The 16109-nt window shown below is 42.5% G+C and overlaps 2 protein-coding genes across 2 annotated transcripts; both read left to right on the forward strand.

The window, feature by feature from the left end:
• Positions 1 to 1328: 1328 nt before the first annotated feature.
• On the forward strand, positions 1329 to 8864 carry cyp27b1 (cytochrome P450, family 27, subfamily B, polypeptide 1). The gene is made up of 9 exons (XM_023833300.2): positions 1329 to 1652; positions 2206 to 2396; positions 3468 to 3664; positions 3959 to 4159; positions 4615 to 4778; positions 5903 to 6069; positions 6851 to 6932; positions 7167 to 7364; positions 7475 to 8864. Exons 1-9 carry the CDS (start codon positions 1428 to 1430, stop codon positions 7586 to 7588), a joined length of 1539 nt encoding a protein of 512 aa, XP_023689068.1. The 5' UTR covers positions 1329 to 1427; the 3' UTR covers positions 7589 to 8864.
• A 3241-nt stretch (positions 8865 to 12105) lies between these two features.
• On the forward strand, positions 12106 to 13973 carry LOC111854880 (EEF1A lysine methyltransferase 3). Its single transcript, XM_023833357.2, has 3 exons — positions 12106 to 12529; positions 12620 to 12731; positions 13224 to 13973. Exons 1-3 carry the CDS (start codon positions 12365 to 12367, stop codon positions 13628 to 13630), a joined length of 684 nt encoding a protein of 227 aa, XP_023689125.1. The 5' UTR covers positions 12106 to 12364; the 3' UTR covers positions 13631 to 13973.
• Positions 13974 to 16109: the final 2136 nt, after the last annotated feature.

Below are 16109 nucleotides of genomic sequence, written 5' to 3' on the forward strand. Positions count from 1 at the left end.
TTTAATTCTATTTTTAAACTTTTGTTTAACCTGACCAACAACTGCGTTCCACGCTTTTATATTGATTCGCTTGCGGTCTGATCTTTCTGTACCTGTCCTTTCTCAGGACTTGGGTGGAGAATTAGTCCAGGACGCCTTAGGCCCAGATACTAGGTGGAATAAACATAAATCACTCAACCCCGGATCAGCTTCATTCAGATCTGTCTTAATTCACCAATTTTAATTTGGTTCCATTACAAGGAAGTGTGTTGGTTTCATGAGCTTTATGACTCACAATGGCCAGCGAGGTATTTTTACATTATTCTTGCATGTGGCTTTTGTTTCGGATGCGTCAGGCTGATTTGGCAAGTGAGGAAAAATCACAGGGGTCCAGTGTAACAGTGGCCCCTGGGCCATTAAGTTAAAGTACGTTGCTCCTAAACATCAGCCGCCAAATCAAGCAATACACCCCCACCTACCCTTTATAAATCTCCAAACCTGTTTATAGTAGTCATATTGGAAAATTATCATTTCCAAATGTTGCACAATAGTGAAAGGTACTCGGGTAATTTGAGCTTTAAATACACATAAAAGATAAAAGGTAAAGTAAAACCAAATTCTAAGTAGAAGCATTATTTCACTGGACAGGCTGGGAGTTTGGCTGTCTTCCAGTTCAGTTGGAATCCGGTCAGCTGTCTATCTTTCTCTTTCTCTCTATGACATTTTCACTTGTTGGGGCAGAGATCTAGGCTTTGTTTCATACAGTCTAATTGAAAACTCATTTTAAACATGGCAAAGTACATCGAATTTTCCAGTGTATCCAATATAAACCCAGCAATGCCATCCAGACTGGTTTAGGGGGATTATAGCATCCCCCCCCCCATAAATTAATGTACATTAAGTACATTACGTAGTGCATTCTCATTCATTTTCATTGAAAGCAGACCCACTATTAAATGCTTACCCCCGATTCCTTAACTCTTTAGTGACACTCCTGCATCAACCTTTAACCACACTAGCGTTTCTAAAAGCATATAGACTTTTTTTGAAAGCTGTTGTAGTGAAAAAACTTGGTAAAAACAATTGTCTGCTCTGGTGTTTTGAAGGCTGAAGTTTTGCTGATCGTCCTTTCCCCGGCTTATCTTAGCGGGGACCGCATTTAAGCTATTGAATACCACCCGACCTCCACGTGCGCGACTCCGCAGTGTTTGCTTCGCTTCTGGCAGCTGATTGGACGCGCCCACCGCCTCGTCGGCGTCTCTGGATCCTGCCTCCTCGCTAATGGGCGGGGCCAATGTCCAGACGCAATCCAATTGGTCTTTCCGAGAACGTAAAATTATTAAGTGTCAAGAGCGCTGGAGTAAGGCGCGCATCGGACGATATAAATACTGTACCGGGCATTCGGGAGAAAATGAGCATCGCAGTTGGTCGGTGTAAGAAGCCGATATATGCCACTAAGAAAAAGAATGCTGCAAGCTCTCAGGGTGTCTGCCCGAAGCATCTCACACCTGATGAAGTGGACGGAAAAGTGGACTTACAGCGTCGATTGCCTGGGCAAGCATACGGAGATGCAAAAGATTAAAAACTTGGATGAGATGCCCGGACCGTCTGCCTTTGGATTCGTGTGGGACCTTATAGCCAGGAGGGGTCTGTCCCGCCTACACGAGTTACAGGTGAGTGTCTTGTAGTGTAAGTTTAAGTTAATGAAATTTTTTATTTTTCATTCTAATTGCAAATCTGGAAGCTTGTCTTTACGTTTTATTTTGGTGTGGAGTTGCACTAAGTTTGGAGGTTGAGCCGCCGTTAGAGAGGGGTATTTTAAACTAGATGTGTGGTCTTTACCAAGCTTATTAAAGTGACTCATTGGAAATTAACTGAAAGTAATAAATCCATAGCACACAAGCATGCTGAAGAGTTTAAGATAAAAAAAATATCAAGATATTTCTCTTTGAACATGAACGTCATTGTTACTCTGCTAGGATGGATGCCGACCAAAACATATTAACCGCAAAGCTCTCTAAGTGTTTTTTTTTCCTGGATGGAAGAAAATACCCTTAAATGATATCATGTTACATTACTGGTGTGAATCGTATGTGCAGTGTGGTCATTTTAATTTGATGATGAAAATGCTTTTATATCTGCTACTAACATCCTACGGTATCATTTTCTCATTGAATTCTGAATTATTAACCTTTGGAAAGCGACTTACACATGTGTTCTCCTCAGCTGGAGGGACGCCAGCGGTATGGACCAATGTGGAAGGCCAGTTTCGGGCCGATCCTGACGGTCCACATAGCAGAGCCGGCCCTGATAGAGCAGGTACTCAGGCAAGAGGGCCAGCATCCCATTCGCTCTGACCTTTCCTCCTGGAAGGACTACCGACGGCTCCGAGGACACGGCTTTGGGCTGTTGACGGCGTGAGTGCCATTTCCACCCCCTGTCAATATAAAGAAATGCGATACCATGATGCCATGCTGCTTCAAGCGCACATTTTTAAGCTTAGAGAGGAATGATCAAATTTTAGAGACTCACCCCTCCTGATTGCCTTCCCTGCGTTAATGATAGTAGATAGGATAGGATAAGATAAGACAGAGACATATCGTGGGGGAATAAATCCAAGCATGATAGCAACACTTCAGAGAAATAAGCAATAATATAGATTAGTATCCAACAAGCAGAGGAAGGTTATGGACATGGAGACCGGAAGCACTGAACATACGTAATGTACTCAGCTGTGCAGATGATTCTGTAGCTGAAGGAGTACCAGTACTCATCATCCATTATTCAGAATGTAGTGCAGGTTGTAGCAAATTTTTGCAGGGAAGTCTGAATGGCATTACATACCCTCAAGAAGCCAACGAAGGGGATCCTCGTGATGTTTCTCAGCTTGTCTTTATGTGAGAAGGCGTCGTGAAAGCGAGTACAGAATAGATCTTCCACAGCCGGTATGCACGTTGAAGTAGGTCTAGGATGTCCTGAGATGCTGGGGAACCCGGCTATCATTATTATATGGGATGTCAGTACCACTGATCTGTAGTCATTAGGGGGTATAGGGATTATGCGTGAGATTTTCTAGAGGGGAGCAGAGGGACAGGATAATCATGTATGTGATGTCACATGGTTTCTCACTTAGTGATGTATTCCTGGATTATGGTTATGCACACTTGCCATCTTTGCACATTATACACATATACCACTATCACTATCCATTGCAATCCGCAGTTGTTGCCCTGTAAGGATTGTTGTATGTACCGTATTGCCCATATGCTCTGTATGTTATTTTTAACCCTATTGTACTCTGTTGTGCTGGCACTAGACAGTGGTCCTTCACTCCTGTTTCCACTGTATCCTGCTAGTCTATAGACAAGTGCATTGGGCACCCAGTAGTGGCAAACTGTATCCAGAATCTATGCATTCCTATGTACTTTGTACCTAAACTAAAGCCCAACTCAGTGGGAGCCAACCCCGCTTTTCCTCCGTGTTCACAGTGAGGGGGAGGAGTGGCAGTTTGTGCGCAGCCTCCTGGCCAAGCACATGCTGAGGCCTCACGCGGTGGAGGCCTACGACACTGTCCTGAACAGCGTGGTGAGCGACCTGCTTGCCAAGCTTCGCCTGCGGAGCTCTCAGAACGCCCAGGGCCTCGTCACTGATATCGCCAACGAGTTCTACCGCTTCGGCCTGGAGGGTGAGTGGACTTCACCACGTCTCCCTTGTTTCTGCAAACCAGATGTCGTCTAATCTGTAACTTCTGTGCTGTTTGGCATCCAGGTGCTATGTTGTCAGCCAAGGGTATGTTTCCCAAAAGCTCCTGTTAGCAACCTACATAGCTGGAACTGTTCAGTTGCATGGTTCAAACTATGCAAGTTGCTAATGCCGTTAGCGATTATGCTTGTGGGAAAGGTACCCTAGGAAGAGAGTGATGTGAGATACTAATGGAGCAATAAAACTTGGTGCCTTCTTGTGGACCTTCTGTTTCTAGGAATTTCCTCTGTGCTGTTTGAGTCCAGGATTGGCTGCCTGGAGCCACACATCCCCCCGGAGACGGACCGCTTCATCCAGTCCATCAACACCATGTTTGTCCTCACCCTGCTCACCATGGCCATGCCAGCCTGGCTGCACTCCATCTTCTCCAAGCCATGGGACACCTTTTGTCAGTGCTGGGACTATATGTTTCACTTTGGTGAGTCATGATTTGAAGTATCTCCTTAGTTTGCTCTTGACCGGTTCGCTCTGAGTCTGAGCGGGAAAAACGCTGAGATTCGCACTAGACTGAAGCTCAAGATGAGAGATAACTGTCGTGATGAAAAGGCATGTGCCATTATATATGAGTTTGGCACACACTTTAATGATATTCATTTCTTAATCGAATAATTATTTCATAATACACAATATAAATTTATGGGAGACATTTTGTAGAGATACCATTAGGCTAGTCATTTGGATTAGGTTAATTAAAGTAGCAAAAATGTGAATAGGCAAAAATGAGCAATCATCACATAGACACATTAGCCATTGTTCATAGCTGGCCAGTAGGGACGTCATGATTAATACTCAGTGTATTAAAAATCACTTACTCTCCATGTCTCTCTCCCTCCCTCTTTCCCCCTCTCTCTCTCTCTCTCTCTCTCTCTCCAGCAAAAGGTCACATTGATCAACGGCTGGAGGAGGAAGCAAAAAAGCTGGCCCATGGAGAGAAGGTGGAAGGAAGGTACCTGACTTATTTCCTGTCCAAGCAGGAACTGCCCATGAAGACCATCTACAGCAACGTGACCGAGTTGCTGCTGGCTGGTGTAGATACGGTGAGGCCGTTTCTCTTTCTGCCCCCTAATGTTTCTTACAGCCATTAGAAGCATTTGCTCTAACACCTTTCATACATATTTTAATAATGATTCTTCTTCGGTATTTAGATATCATTGTTATTTTCAGAGGACAGACGGGGGCATTGCAGTGATTAACACCTTTCATGAAAGTCAAGCAGTTGATTTTGTGTGACATGTACTGTATACGGTGATCCCCTGTAATATCACGGTTCAGCTATCGTGCCCGCCGCTATATCGCGGATTTTTCCCTGACGCATCACAGTTCTCTGCATGTTGCATACCTTGCTTGTGGTCCGATTGCTGTGAGCAAACTTTTTGTGAACTTTTCGTTTTGTTTTAAGCCCCACGATGGCTCCCAAGTGCCCTGCCTCTTCTAAGCCTTCTGGTAGTAGTGAGCCTAAGCGCCAGAGGAAGACCTTGACCATTTTTACATATTCCATTACATATACAGAGAGAGAGAGTATATATATAAAAAATATTTATTTATATGGTCTTTCTATATTGCGGATTTTCACGTATCGCTGATGTGTCTGGAACGTAACTTCCATGACAGGCGGGGATTACTGTATATATTGTTACATTAAGGTACAAGTCTTTAAAATAATCCTATATATTAAATGGATACATAAATTTTATGTAAAAACACTTTAAAAAGTCCATATCTCGGATTATTGTACAGACTCTAAGTGAGATCACATTTGTTTTGACACAAATGTATGAGAAGATTCTGTAATTCTAGTGAGAATGAAAAACCTTGTATTCTTCAGAGCCCCTAGGGGGACAGGTTTGGAGAATAATAATCGTCAAAACCTTTGCGTTCACCCACAATTGTTTTTCCGCTCCCTCACAAATGTTTCCAACTCTGTCCCCTTAGAAGCTCTGTAGTATTGTTTGATAAGGAAGTTTATCATTTTATTGTGTGAAAGTGGAATAATAGATAGGATCTCTTCAGCAAAGAAATGAGGTGAGTCCTACTCACCCCCCCGCCAGAGTAACTCCTACTGTTATTTCAGCAGACATTCTGACCTGCTTTGTGAAACCCGGCCCAGAACTTGGCCCAGAACCATCATTGCTTCTGCTAACCGGCGCTCTTCTGGTTTCAGATTTCCGGCACCATGTCCTGGTCCTTGTACGAGCTGTCCCGCCACCCTGATGTGCAGGACGCCCTGCGAGATGAAGTCCTGGCTGTGCTGGGGGGCCGGCAAATCCCTAATGCAGCTGACGTGAGCAAGATGCCGCTGATGAAGGCTGTGGTGAAGGAAGTGCTCAGGTGAGGCCAGTCCTAGGAAGTGATTACTAGTAAGTAATTCAAGATGACTTAATGTAACTTTTGTGGTAATCACATTAAAACGTGAATTTGTGAGACGTAAAAACTGCTTTCCTTTAGTTTCCATTACAAGTCAGAAGGTCTACACTCTCAGAAAAAAGGGTAAAAAAATTTGCCTTTCTTTGTCACTGGGGCTGTACCCTCAAGGGCTGGCCAATTGTACCCCTTAGCTGTAGGTAAATGTACCTTTCAAGGTACCGAAATGGACTCTGAGGAACATTTCTGTACCATCGATGATACATTAATGCTGTTTGTACCTTTGAGTTCTTAAAAGGTATATTTACAAGGGTACAGCCCCAGTGACAAGCAAAAATACTTTTACCCATTTTTCTGAGAGTTTATGAAGAAAACCGTAAAAAAAAAACCTGTATTACTAACATAGTGAACTTTCTGCATTCACACTCTAATTTGCTCAAAGTGAACGACAAAAGTCTGTAGTAGCCTTGAAGGTCAAATGAACCGCTGCTTTATTTAGAGTTAGTAGTTCAAACAAGACCCAATGAAATCAGTGAGATGTTATTGGAGTATTTTGCAGTCTGCTCCATCTTCACCGCTTCACTGTCTGCTATATGCCACATCCACGTTGATATGGCGGGTAAATGCAGTTTGTGCTGATTGGTGATTTGCAGTCACATGTTTCCTGGTGTGTGTCAAGGCAGCTCAGTTCATATAAAACACAATGCTGGTCAATGCTGATACAGCGTTGGGGGCTTTTTTTCCCCAGACTGTATCCAGTAATTCCTGGAAATGCCAGAGTTATTGCTGAGAGAGATATCGAGGTTGGAGGCTACCTCATCCCGAGAAATGTAAGGCTTTTCTCCTGTTACCTGCACACGTTTCAGGTTTTGCTTGCTTTAAAAATGAAAAGGTGTCTTACTGCTACCTCAACAACATTTTCTGTTTCTCTCTCTCCCTCTCACAATCCCTCTTTCTTTCTCCCTCTCTCTGTCTCCCTCTACCTATATGCCTCTCTTTCTCTCTCACTCACGCTCTCTCTCCTTCCCTCCCTCTTTCCCTCTGTCTCCCTCTCCTTCCTCCAGACACTCATTACCCTATGCCAGTACGCAACGTCACGTGACCCCCAGACATTCTCTGAGCCGGACAGCTTCCTTCCCCGGCGCTGGCTGAGCCGGGAGCAGAATCACCACCCCTATGCCTCTCTGCCCTTTGGCGTGGGCAAGCGCAGCTGCGTCGGGCGCCGCATCGCGGAGCTGGAGCTCTACCTGGCATTGGCACGGGTGCGAGCCGGGTTTTCATTGGGGGGGGGAGGGGGGTGCTTTAAAACCGTTGCATGCTCCGCACATACATTCACACTCACCTCTACTTATCGCTTCCTCATCTGTTGTAGATTCTAATCCACTTCGAGGTCAAACCTGATCCACGTGGCTCAACCGTCCAGCCCATGACCAGGACCTTGCTGGTGCCACAGGGCGAGATCAACCTGCAGTTCGTAGAGCGCTGACTGGAGGATGGCCGTGGACATTGCAAGACTGGCCTACGTCAAGGAGCAGATGCCTGGAACGAATAGGCCTGTGAATGGAGCCCGCCTTGGGCACAGGACTGTCCAGGGTGATCTTAGGGGCCTTTTTTTGGTGCCTGCTGAAACTGCACCATCGTTTGCATTTCTGCCTCCAGTTGGGGCTGGGAGACAGAGCCCAGTGATGCACAGCTTGGGGGAAACGGCATCCTAATCAGGTGAAATCAGGTTTGCTCCTAATCTTGGAGCAAGGTGTGTGTGTGTGCGTGTGTGTGTGTGTGTGGGAGGGGCATCGTGTATCAGTTACAGTGTCTCTGACATACAGAGTCACTGTAGTTTCCACTTTTAATCAAACAGGCAGAACTTTCTGGCTAAAACTAGCCTCCATGTTTACAGACATCATGATGATGCTTCAGGAACCTAGACAGGGTTAAAAACTATGAATCTTTAAAAAAACCAATACAAGAAAGAGGAACTCCCCTCAAAGTGTCCGGGCTCTAGTCCACGAGCAGATGGATTGCCAAACATCGTTGGGATTTTAGCAGAAAGTGCTAAAGTACTACTACTATCTGCCAATACCAACAGTCTATTTATAGGCTGATGTAATCAGCTGAACCCTTTTAAAAGAAATTATTAAAGGTACGGTGCATAGTTTCTCTAACTGTGTCAAAGAAATGTTAGTCCAGACCTGTGGAACCCAGAATGTGCGTTTCCAGTGTCCTGAGTGTTATGTGGGTATTGGGGATCTGTATGTCTCACGAAGGCAGGGCATTCGCTATAAGGAATTTCAGGTCCTCAGTTCAGCTGAACTGCAGGGATGTAAGTCTTTTGACGAAATGAACCTATATCCACTGTTATAAACAAGTTTTGTAACATGAGAGTGTGTTTTAGATTTTGTACAGCTTTACTCACATTGTCTCTCAGGCGATATTGACACTGTAAACCTTTGATTAACTGTACACCTTTGAGGAGCCGTTAACTGCAATCATTTACATCCTTTGTGTATTTATGACCCAAATCCCACTGTGATGTTTCCATGAAATGCAGTCCAGCCAGGATTACTGTTAATTCTTTTTTATCTTGACATTTCTGGATAAAAATGACCGAAAATGAATGAAAATGTAAGTCATGTGGAAATAATTATGTTAGCAACTGTGCGTAATTATTCCATAACGTGACGTTTTCGCAGTATTTTATTTTGCATTGTATCAATGTTAGGACATTTTAATATTTATGCCATTTAATAAAACATGTGACTGTCTCTTTCGATTTCATTTTAAAAGCTGTTTTGACCTTTGGTTGTCTTAACTATAAATGGACGTTTTTTTGGACAGTAACACTAGTAATCATTGTACTTTGTTGCTTAGCTGGCTCCTCTGAAGTAAATTTCAGGTTTACCCCTTTGGTACAGCTATATATTTTAACGGAATTATTTCAGGTTAAATGCCTTCCTCAAGGCTACTACAGCTGGCCTCGTTGTGGGACGTGAACCGACCACCAATCAGGTTTTAAGTTCATGTCCCAACTCGCCCCTGCTGCTGCTTCAGGTTACAATTTGTTTTGCATAGCTGAGCCAGTGTGGACTAATAATCTTTTCAGTAATAACTCTCCTGAAAATAGCTCAGTCACATTTCCTTGTCTTATGGCTGAAAAGGTTTCTGCCCCCAGTCTCTTCTCTTGGCACTGGCAATAAACCTTTGGACTTCAGTGCTTACATTTGACTCAATTAAACTTCACTCTGTGTGGGTTTCTTCCATGGCCCAGCTATGTGAGTGTGTGTGTGTGTGTGTAGTTTTAAGGTGCAGGTATCCTACAGTTACTCCTATTCCAGTGCATAAACCGGCAGTTAGAACTACTAGCATGGTTAAAATGGCTGTAGTAGGTGTCTATGTGCATGTACACTATATTGTCAAAAGTATGTGGATGCCGCAATTAATCAGAGGAATTTCCTATTTAATCCACACCCACTGCTGACACAGATGTATGATTAAACCCACAGTTATGCAAAATCTCCGGGAACAATCAATATCAGCAGGGTGGTTGTTGTACAGGAAAGGTTAGTGGCTTCCCCCTTGGCACCATCACAGGACACCTTCCCATCAAGTCAGTTTGCCACATTTCTGCCTTGCTAGAGCTCTCCTAGTGAAGTGATTGTGACAAAACATCTGGGAACAAGTTCCCTTGTGAAGTGGTCGGCCACACAAACTCACTGAAAGGGGCCTGATCACCCAACACCGATACCCAAGCTGAATGGCAGCAAATCCGGCAGTGTTCCAACGTCTAACGGAAAGCTTTGCTGGAAGAGTAGAGGCTGTTAAAGCCACAATGAGCTGACCAACTTCATATTAATACGGTTGGTTTTGTAATGAGATGCTGGACAAGCTGGTATCCACATACTTTTGGTCATATAGTGGTTGTGCCCTGCAATGGACTGGCACCTCATCCAGGGTGGCCGCTGTCTTATGCCTTGTGCTCCTGGGGTGGCCTCCAGACTCACTATAGTTCTGTACTGGAAAAGTGGTATGGAAAATGGATGAATGCCTGTGTGTGTATTTTTTTTTTCATCAAATCATTTAAAATATATAAAACTCCTGTTAAACTGAGCCCTGAATATTACCCAATACACTGACCTGTTTTTTTGTACATCACTGGTACGATATTGAGAGGCTCTGCTGTTTTCATTCCTAAATGCACTATAGGTTCTGCAGTGCATGCCTTCAACATCCAAATAAGCATGCAGTGCATGTCTTTAGCATTCAATCAAACATGCAATCACTGCATTTAACATTCAAAACTGCAATGCATGCCTATAACATTCAAACAAGTATGCAATGTATGTCTTTCGTATACAAACAGGCATGCAATGTGAGCCTTTGAAATTCAAACAAGTATGTAATGCATGCCCTTAACATTTAAACAAACATGCAATGAATACCATCAAGGGCTTAGGCTTGATTTCAGCACTGAAATCCTTCACCCCTCCATACACATGCAGTACTCCCACAATATTGGTAGGACCCTATCCCTTCCATCTACACCCAAATCTATGCTCTTGTATGCTTTTTACATTCAAACAAACATGCGATGTGTCCCCATGACATTCAAACAAATATGCGATGTGTCCCCATGACATTCAAACAAATAAGCTATGTGTCCCCATGACATTCAAACAAACAGGCTATGTATCCCCATGACATTCAAACAAACAGGCTATGTTTGCCTGTAACATTCAAACCAGTGGTCAGAGCAGGTCCAACGTCTCCCTCCTTTTTTATTCACCCCTCAGTCCTGAGCCACAAACCCCATAAGTGATACTGTGCTACAGCAGTCGACCATAGGCCCTGACTCTGGGTCAGTTTCTAAACAGCCATGAGCTCTATGTGAGAAGCTGGAGAGGTGTTAAGAGAGGATGTGGTGGAGAGGTGTGAAGGAGGAGATGTGGTGGAGAGGTGTGAAGGAGGAGATGTGGTGGAGAGGTGTGAAGGAGGAGATGTGGTGGAGAGGTGTGAAGGAGGAGATGTGGCGATCCAGCACAGGTAAATGTGGGCTGACAGACATACAGTGTATGGGTCAACCATCCAAGAGACAGTCTGTCTTTCTTCCAAATATGTAACTTAGAAGTAAACAATTACATAATCAAATGATTCAGTAAAAATGTCTTCCTTTAGAATTATACTGAAGTGACACATTAGGACCAAGCAGGAAAGAAATGAACAAGGAATTTGCAATGTTAGCACAATGTTTGAACTGATCCATCCTGAACATTTAACAAAGCATTATCTGAGATATTTAAATACTTTTAAATACTTTTTCCGTTACAGAATTCTTATAATTATTCGAATTTAACTTGATGTATGATTAGATAGCATCCTACCGAAGATCTGTTTAATGTTCAAGATCCGCTGTTGCTATCGCCATCTGCTGGGAGAAATAAATTGTAACTTAAATAATAAGAGCATATCTACTGTGTTTCAGTTTCATTGTCCAACTCCTGTATGCCACCTCTTGTTGACATTATACTGCCAATAGGCTTAGGGCGACCAGATAATCCATGTCAGGGAGGACACTTTGAGATACTTCAGGTTTTACAAACTACTTTACAAATGAAACGTTGTTCTGCTTGGCTAAAAACTTTGACTGGTTTGTTTCCTTGACCGCTGTTACACATTAAACGTAGTGACACGTGCATGATTATAGGAGTCAGACCACTCAATATATAGCGAATCCTGTCCAATATCAATGTGCCCTGACATGGATTATCTGGTCACCCTAAATAGGGTACACAAAACATTCATATCGGCGATCAAGTCATCCATACATTAATCCACTTTAAATATCCGTTTATCCAATTACAATGAAAGTGTAAAATAAAGTGCGTGATATTGTCGCATGGGCTATATACACACTTCTGCTAAATAAAGAATCCGGCTAATATCAAGCGCTGGCCTTGATTATGTATAAACAAAGCGACGATTTAGGGAAGTACGGATTTCTACCTGACGTCATTAAAGTGTGACGCGCGTGTATGCGTGATCGAAATTTTAAGGTGATCTGGCCCTTTATAACGAACGTACTGCCATTTCAGCGGTAAAAATGTACGGTCATTGTTATGCGAATGTAAGCTGTGCTCAAAGTATATGACGGATGACAGAATTTCGTGACCAAATATTCACATATTACCTTCAAGTGATTGCAAGCGAAGTAAAAACACTGTGACACGTGAGGACATTTACCCACGGGCCTCTCCGTTCTAACATTACAATGAACCTCACGGAAGATCAGGAAGGGTATATGTTTCCCGTTTGTGACGGATTGTTTGCTGAAACTTTCTCCGAGGATAGTTCTTACATGTTCGGAAAACAGGAGTTAAAGATAAGACAGCTGTTCGGCGCTAATCTCGGCGTGGCCGCGCCGGTGTGGGACGCTGTGAGTTCACAGTTGCATCAGTTAAAAATGTAATACTGTCGATTAAAACTCTAGAATGACTTGTACTAAGTATGTTTTTGTACCTGACAGGCACTATGTCTCTGTCGCTACTTGGAAGAAAAAATGCTTGACTTGAAGGGAAAGAGAGTAATTGAGCTGGGAGCCGGAACTGGTATTGTGGGCATCTTGGCAGCACGCTTGGGTACGTTAGATCAGCGTTTTCCAAACCAGTCCTCAGGGCACACTGGACGGATTCACATTTTTGTTTTATCCCAGCTCCCAGAACACCTAACCCAAGCTATCAGCAGCTCTGAATACCTTACAGGTGTGCTGAGAACTGAGATAAAACAAAAATGTGGATCCGTCCAGTGTGCTCTGACGACTGGTTTGGGAAACACCACGTTAGATATTTAATTTTTGTTTCTGTCCAACAGCGATCATACCTGTTTAAAGAGAGGTGATGCTTTGAAACTGATAAATAATGCTGTTTTCCTATGGTGACTTGCCTTGACAATATGCTCAATATGGTGACATGAAATAGTTGTATGAGATTTAAATGTGTGGGGAATTTAATTTTAATGTTTCCTTGCTTGTGACCCATTAAGCAAATATAATAATGTTTAAATGTTTCATTTTTAAAGTGCATTTTGCATCACTGCCTAATTTTGACAGTGTCTGTACTGTTTAATTACAGGAGCATCCGTGACTTTGACTGATCTTCCTCATGCCATTCCTCAACTGGAAAGCAATGTGTCCACAAACATGCCCCAGTGCGGCTGGCCCTCTGCCACCCCCACAGTAATTCCTCTGTCCTGGGGATTGGATCATCGTCAGTTTGCCACAGACTGGGATCTCGTTCTGGGTGCTGACATTGTGTACTTATCAGAAACCTATACTTTACTGCTGGACACACTGACTCATCTGTGCGATGGGGGGGCAGCCTTGTACCTTTCATCTAAGATGCGCAGGGAGCACGGCACCCCTGACTTCTTTGAGAACATTCTGCCACAGAGGTTTGACTGCCAGCTGGTGTATAGTGACACAGGGCAGAATATAAGCATCTACTGTGCCACCCTGAGAAAGGATGGAAATAAACTATGAAGTCTTGCCGATGATGTGGTACAAAGGCAGTACAATATGAAACAACGCGTGTGAGTCACACTTAATTGTCAGCAGCACTCGGTGGTCTAGAAGCAAGAGTCCCAAAATAATAGAATGCAACCTGTAAACATTTTTTGACAATTGTAATTGCTGTTTAAAGTCTTCCATATATAGTGGACTTTTAACAACATATTTAGATAGTTAAAACTTTTTATTGATTTTGTATTTGTTTTTCAGAAGTAATATTTTCATGCTACAACACCAATAAGTGGACTTAAGTCTTTAAAGCTTCTTTCTGTACAAATTGATCTACGAATTATGTAGAAATAAAGAGATAAAAGACCACATTGCAATTTTATCGATCTGAAAAACGTTTTGTTAGCACCAACAATTTTTTTGCCTTCCGCCGCCTCATTTTCCCGTCCAGGTTTTTGCTGATGTGCAGAGTTGCTGTTCAGTGTGAAAAGCCTGTTTGTTCCGCTGGAGAGTTTTGAAGAAAAAGAAATTGTTGCCCCCTAGCTGTGCTTGTGCTCACCCGACAAAACAGATGCCTATCACTTCTGTCTGTGTCTCAGCCCCTCTCCCCACAATCATTTTACATTGTCAACAATTATAGGTTGTTTTTTTTTTTTTTTTGCTGTTCCAGTTCTTGATTATCTGTTAAAGGGGAAAAGGCACTTTTTCAGCAGAACTCTCTTTAATTAGGAGAAACAAACATAAAACTGACACCTTCTATGTAGCTCTGTGGGATCTGGACCAAGATAGATGCCTCTTAGGTGTCTAGTTGGTAGCAGACGTTTTTCCTGGGTTTCACCTATACCTTTAAACCATGACATCTCTTTTTTTATTGACTTGTGGCCTTCTGCCAAATACCAAACCATATAATGCATTTGTGTCCACAATCAGAAGAGTAATAAAAAAATTATGTGTATGAGTGGATGGATGGATGAATGTAACACTTGTTAGAGTCAAACTTTGCATGTTTTTTAAGAGTGGGAGGTGAATGCTTTGTTAGTTCAAGCCAGGAGGTACTAGGGAGAAGACTTAAGTTGGATGACGTTCTGTTTGGACTTAATTAAAAAAGTGTTTTAGTAGGAACTTTAGCATTAACAGGGAGGCTCCTAGCTGTGATGGATGGGGAGGAGGGAGGGGGTAGAAAATGGGACTTTTAATAACAGACTGCTGCTCAGTGGTGTTGGGCAGCACCATTCCCTCCCCAGCATCGACAGAGACACATTCATCCTGCCTTGAGGTATGGACTATTTCATTTTTTTTTTTTAAACAAGTTTTTTTTCTTACCAGAACTATTGTGCAAATTTGAAACCAATGACCAGTGATTGTGTGCAATTGTAACAAACAGAATATTTGTCCATTTGTGACACCTAGCTTTAGGTTATATGATTGAGTTTGACATTGAAGTGAAAGTGACATTGTTTAAAGTTTTAATCACGAGAAATTTATTTTGAGCACCATTAGTACGTTATGGCTTTAATTTGACAATATACCGTATGATTTGAATTAAGTTAATGTTTTCTTAGACAACAATAAATTAGTAATGTTTTAGTTCACATTAAGGATATTCAATGCAGAAATAACATTTAAGTTAATATTAAGACAACAGGAACTCCAAAGTATTTTCAAGCTGTACATTTTCAAGAGATGTATGTTTCCTAGCAAGGTCCTTGGCTGCCAGATTACTATGATGGAGTTCACAAGAAGCAAAAGGCAGCCACCCCCATATAACAAATTTTGGACTCTTCCAAGACAACATGTCCCACATATGTAAGTCCTTTCAGAATCAGAATTACAGAATGCAGTATGCCAATTTTGACCAATTAAAATAAAACCAACAAAATTATCAGTATATGTAATTATGTTAATTTCTAAAAAAATATTTTTGGATAGATTGATGGGTATTTTGGCAATACCAAAATAATACATTCAAAAACATTTTTATACGTAACATGGGGTAGGGCTATGAAACCATAGTGGTAGAGCAGTATGACTTAGATCCCAGATTGAAAGTTTTTGCTGATGAGTTATTTAAATGACATCATCTGAATCAGGACAGGACTCCTAGGAATCGATAGATGTCTTGCAGCTGAAAATTACAGTTCACTGCAGGATGGTAGTACAGTATTAGCGGAATACAGAGTAATATAAAAGAAAGTGCTGTTATATATTTTTCCACAGGTACCAAGACAAACGACATGCATCATATTTCCGGCATGCACCAGCCTACCAGCAGCAGCAGACATGCACACAAAATTTCAGCCGTGAATGTGACAAGTGGACAGCTCCGAGCTCCAGCATGGGTAGAGTTTTGCAGGATTACACCAACTGGACCAACCAGCCAGTGTCATATACCCCGGGTGCTCTGAATGATGAATCTCACTCCAAAGACTACAGTAAGTATCAGAAACAGGGAATGGAGTGGAGGAAAACTGAGATAGAGAGAGCACGGAAACAGCAAATCAGT

The sequence above is a fragment of the Paramormyrops kingsleyae genome, chromosome 8 (genome assembly GCF_048594095.1).
Source record: "Paramormyrops kingsleyae isolate MSU_618 chromosome 8, PKINGS_0.4, whole genome shotgun sequence".
In the NCBI taxonomy this organism is placed as follows: Eukaryota; Metazoa; Chordata; class Actinopteri; order Osteoglossiformes; family Mormyridae; genus Paramormyrops; species Paramormyrops kingsleyae.

Coding starts and splice junctions, on each gene's coding strand:
- cyp27b1 (XM_023833300.2), top strand. CDS start 1,428: ATGCCACTAAGAAAAAGAATGCTGCAAGCTCTCAGGGTGTCTGCCCGA. Junction 3,665..3,958: donor CTACCGCTTCGGCCTGGAGG/GTGAGTGGACTT, acceptor TTCTGTTTCTAG/GAATTTCCTCTGTGCTGTTT. Junction 6,070..6,850: donor GTGGTGAAGGAAGTGCTCAG/GTGAGGCCAGTC, acceptor TTTTTTCCCCAG/ACTGTATCCAGTAATTCCTG.
- LOC111854880 (XM_023833357.2), top strand. CDS start 12,365: ATGAACCTCACGGAAGATCAGGAAGGGTATATGTTTCCCGTTTGTGAC. Junction 12,530..12,619: donor CCGCGCCGGTGTGGGACGCT/GTGAGTTCACAG, acceptor TGTACCTGACAG/GCACTATGTCTCTGTCGCTA. Junction 12,732..13,223: donor CATCTTGGCAGCACGCTTGG/GTACGTTAGATC, acceptor GTTTAATTACAG/GAGCATCCGTGACTTTGACT.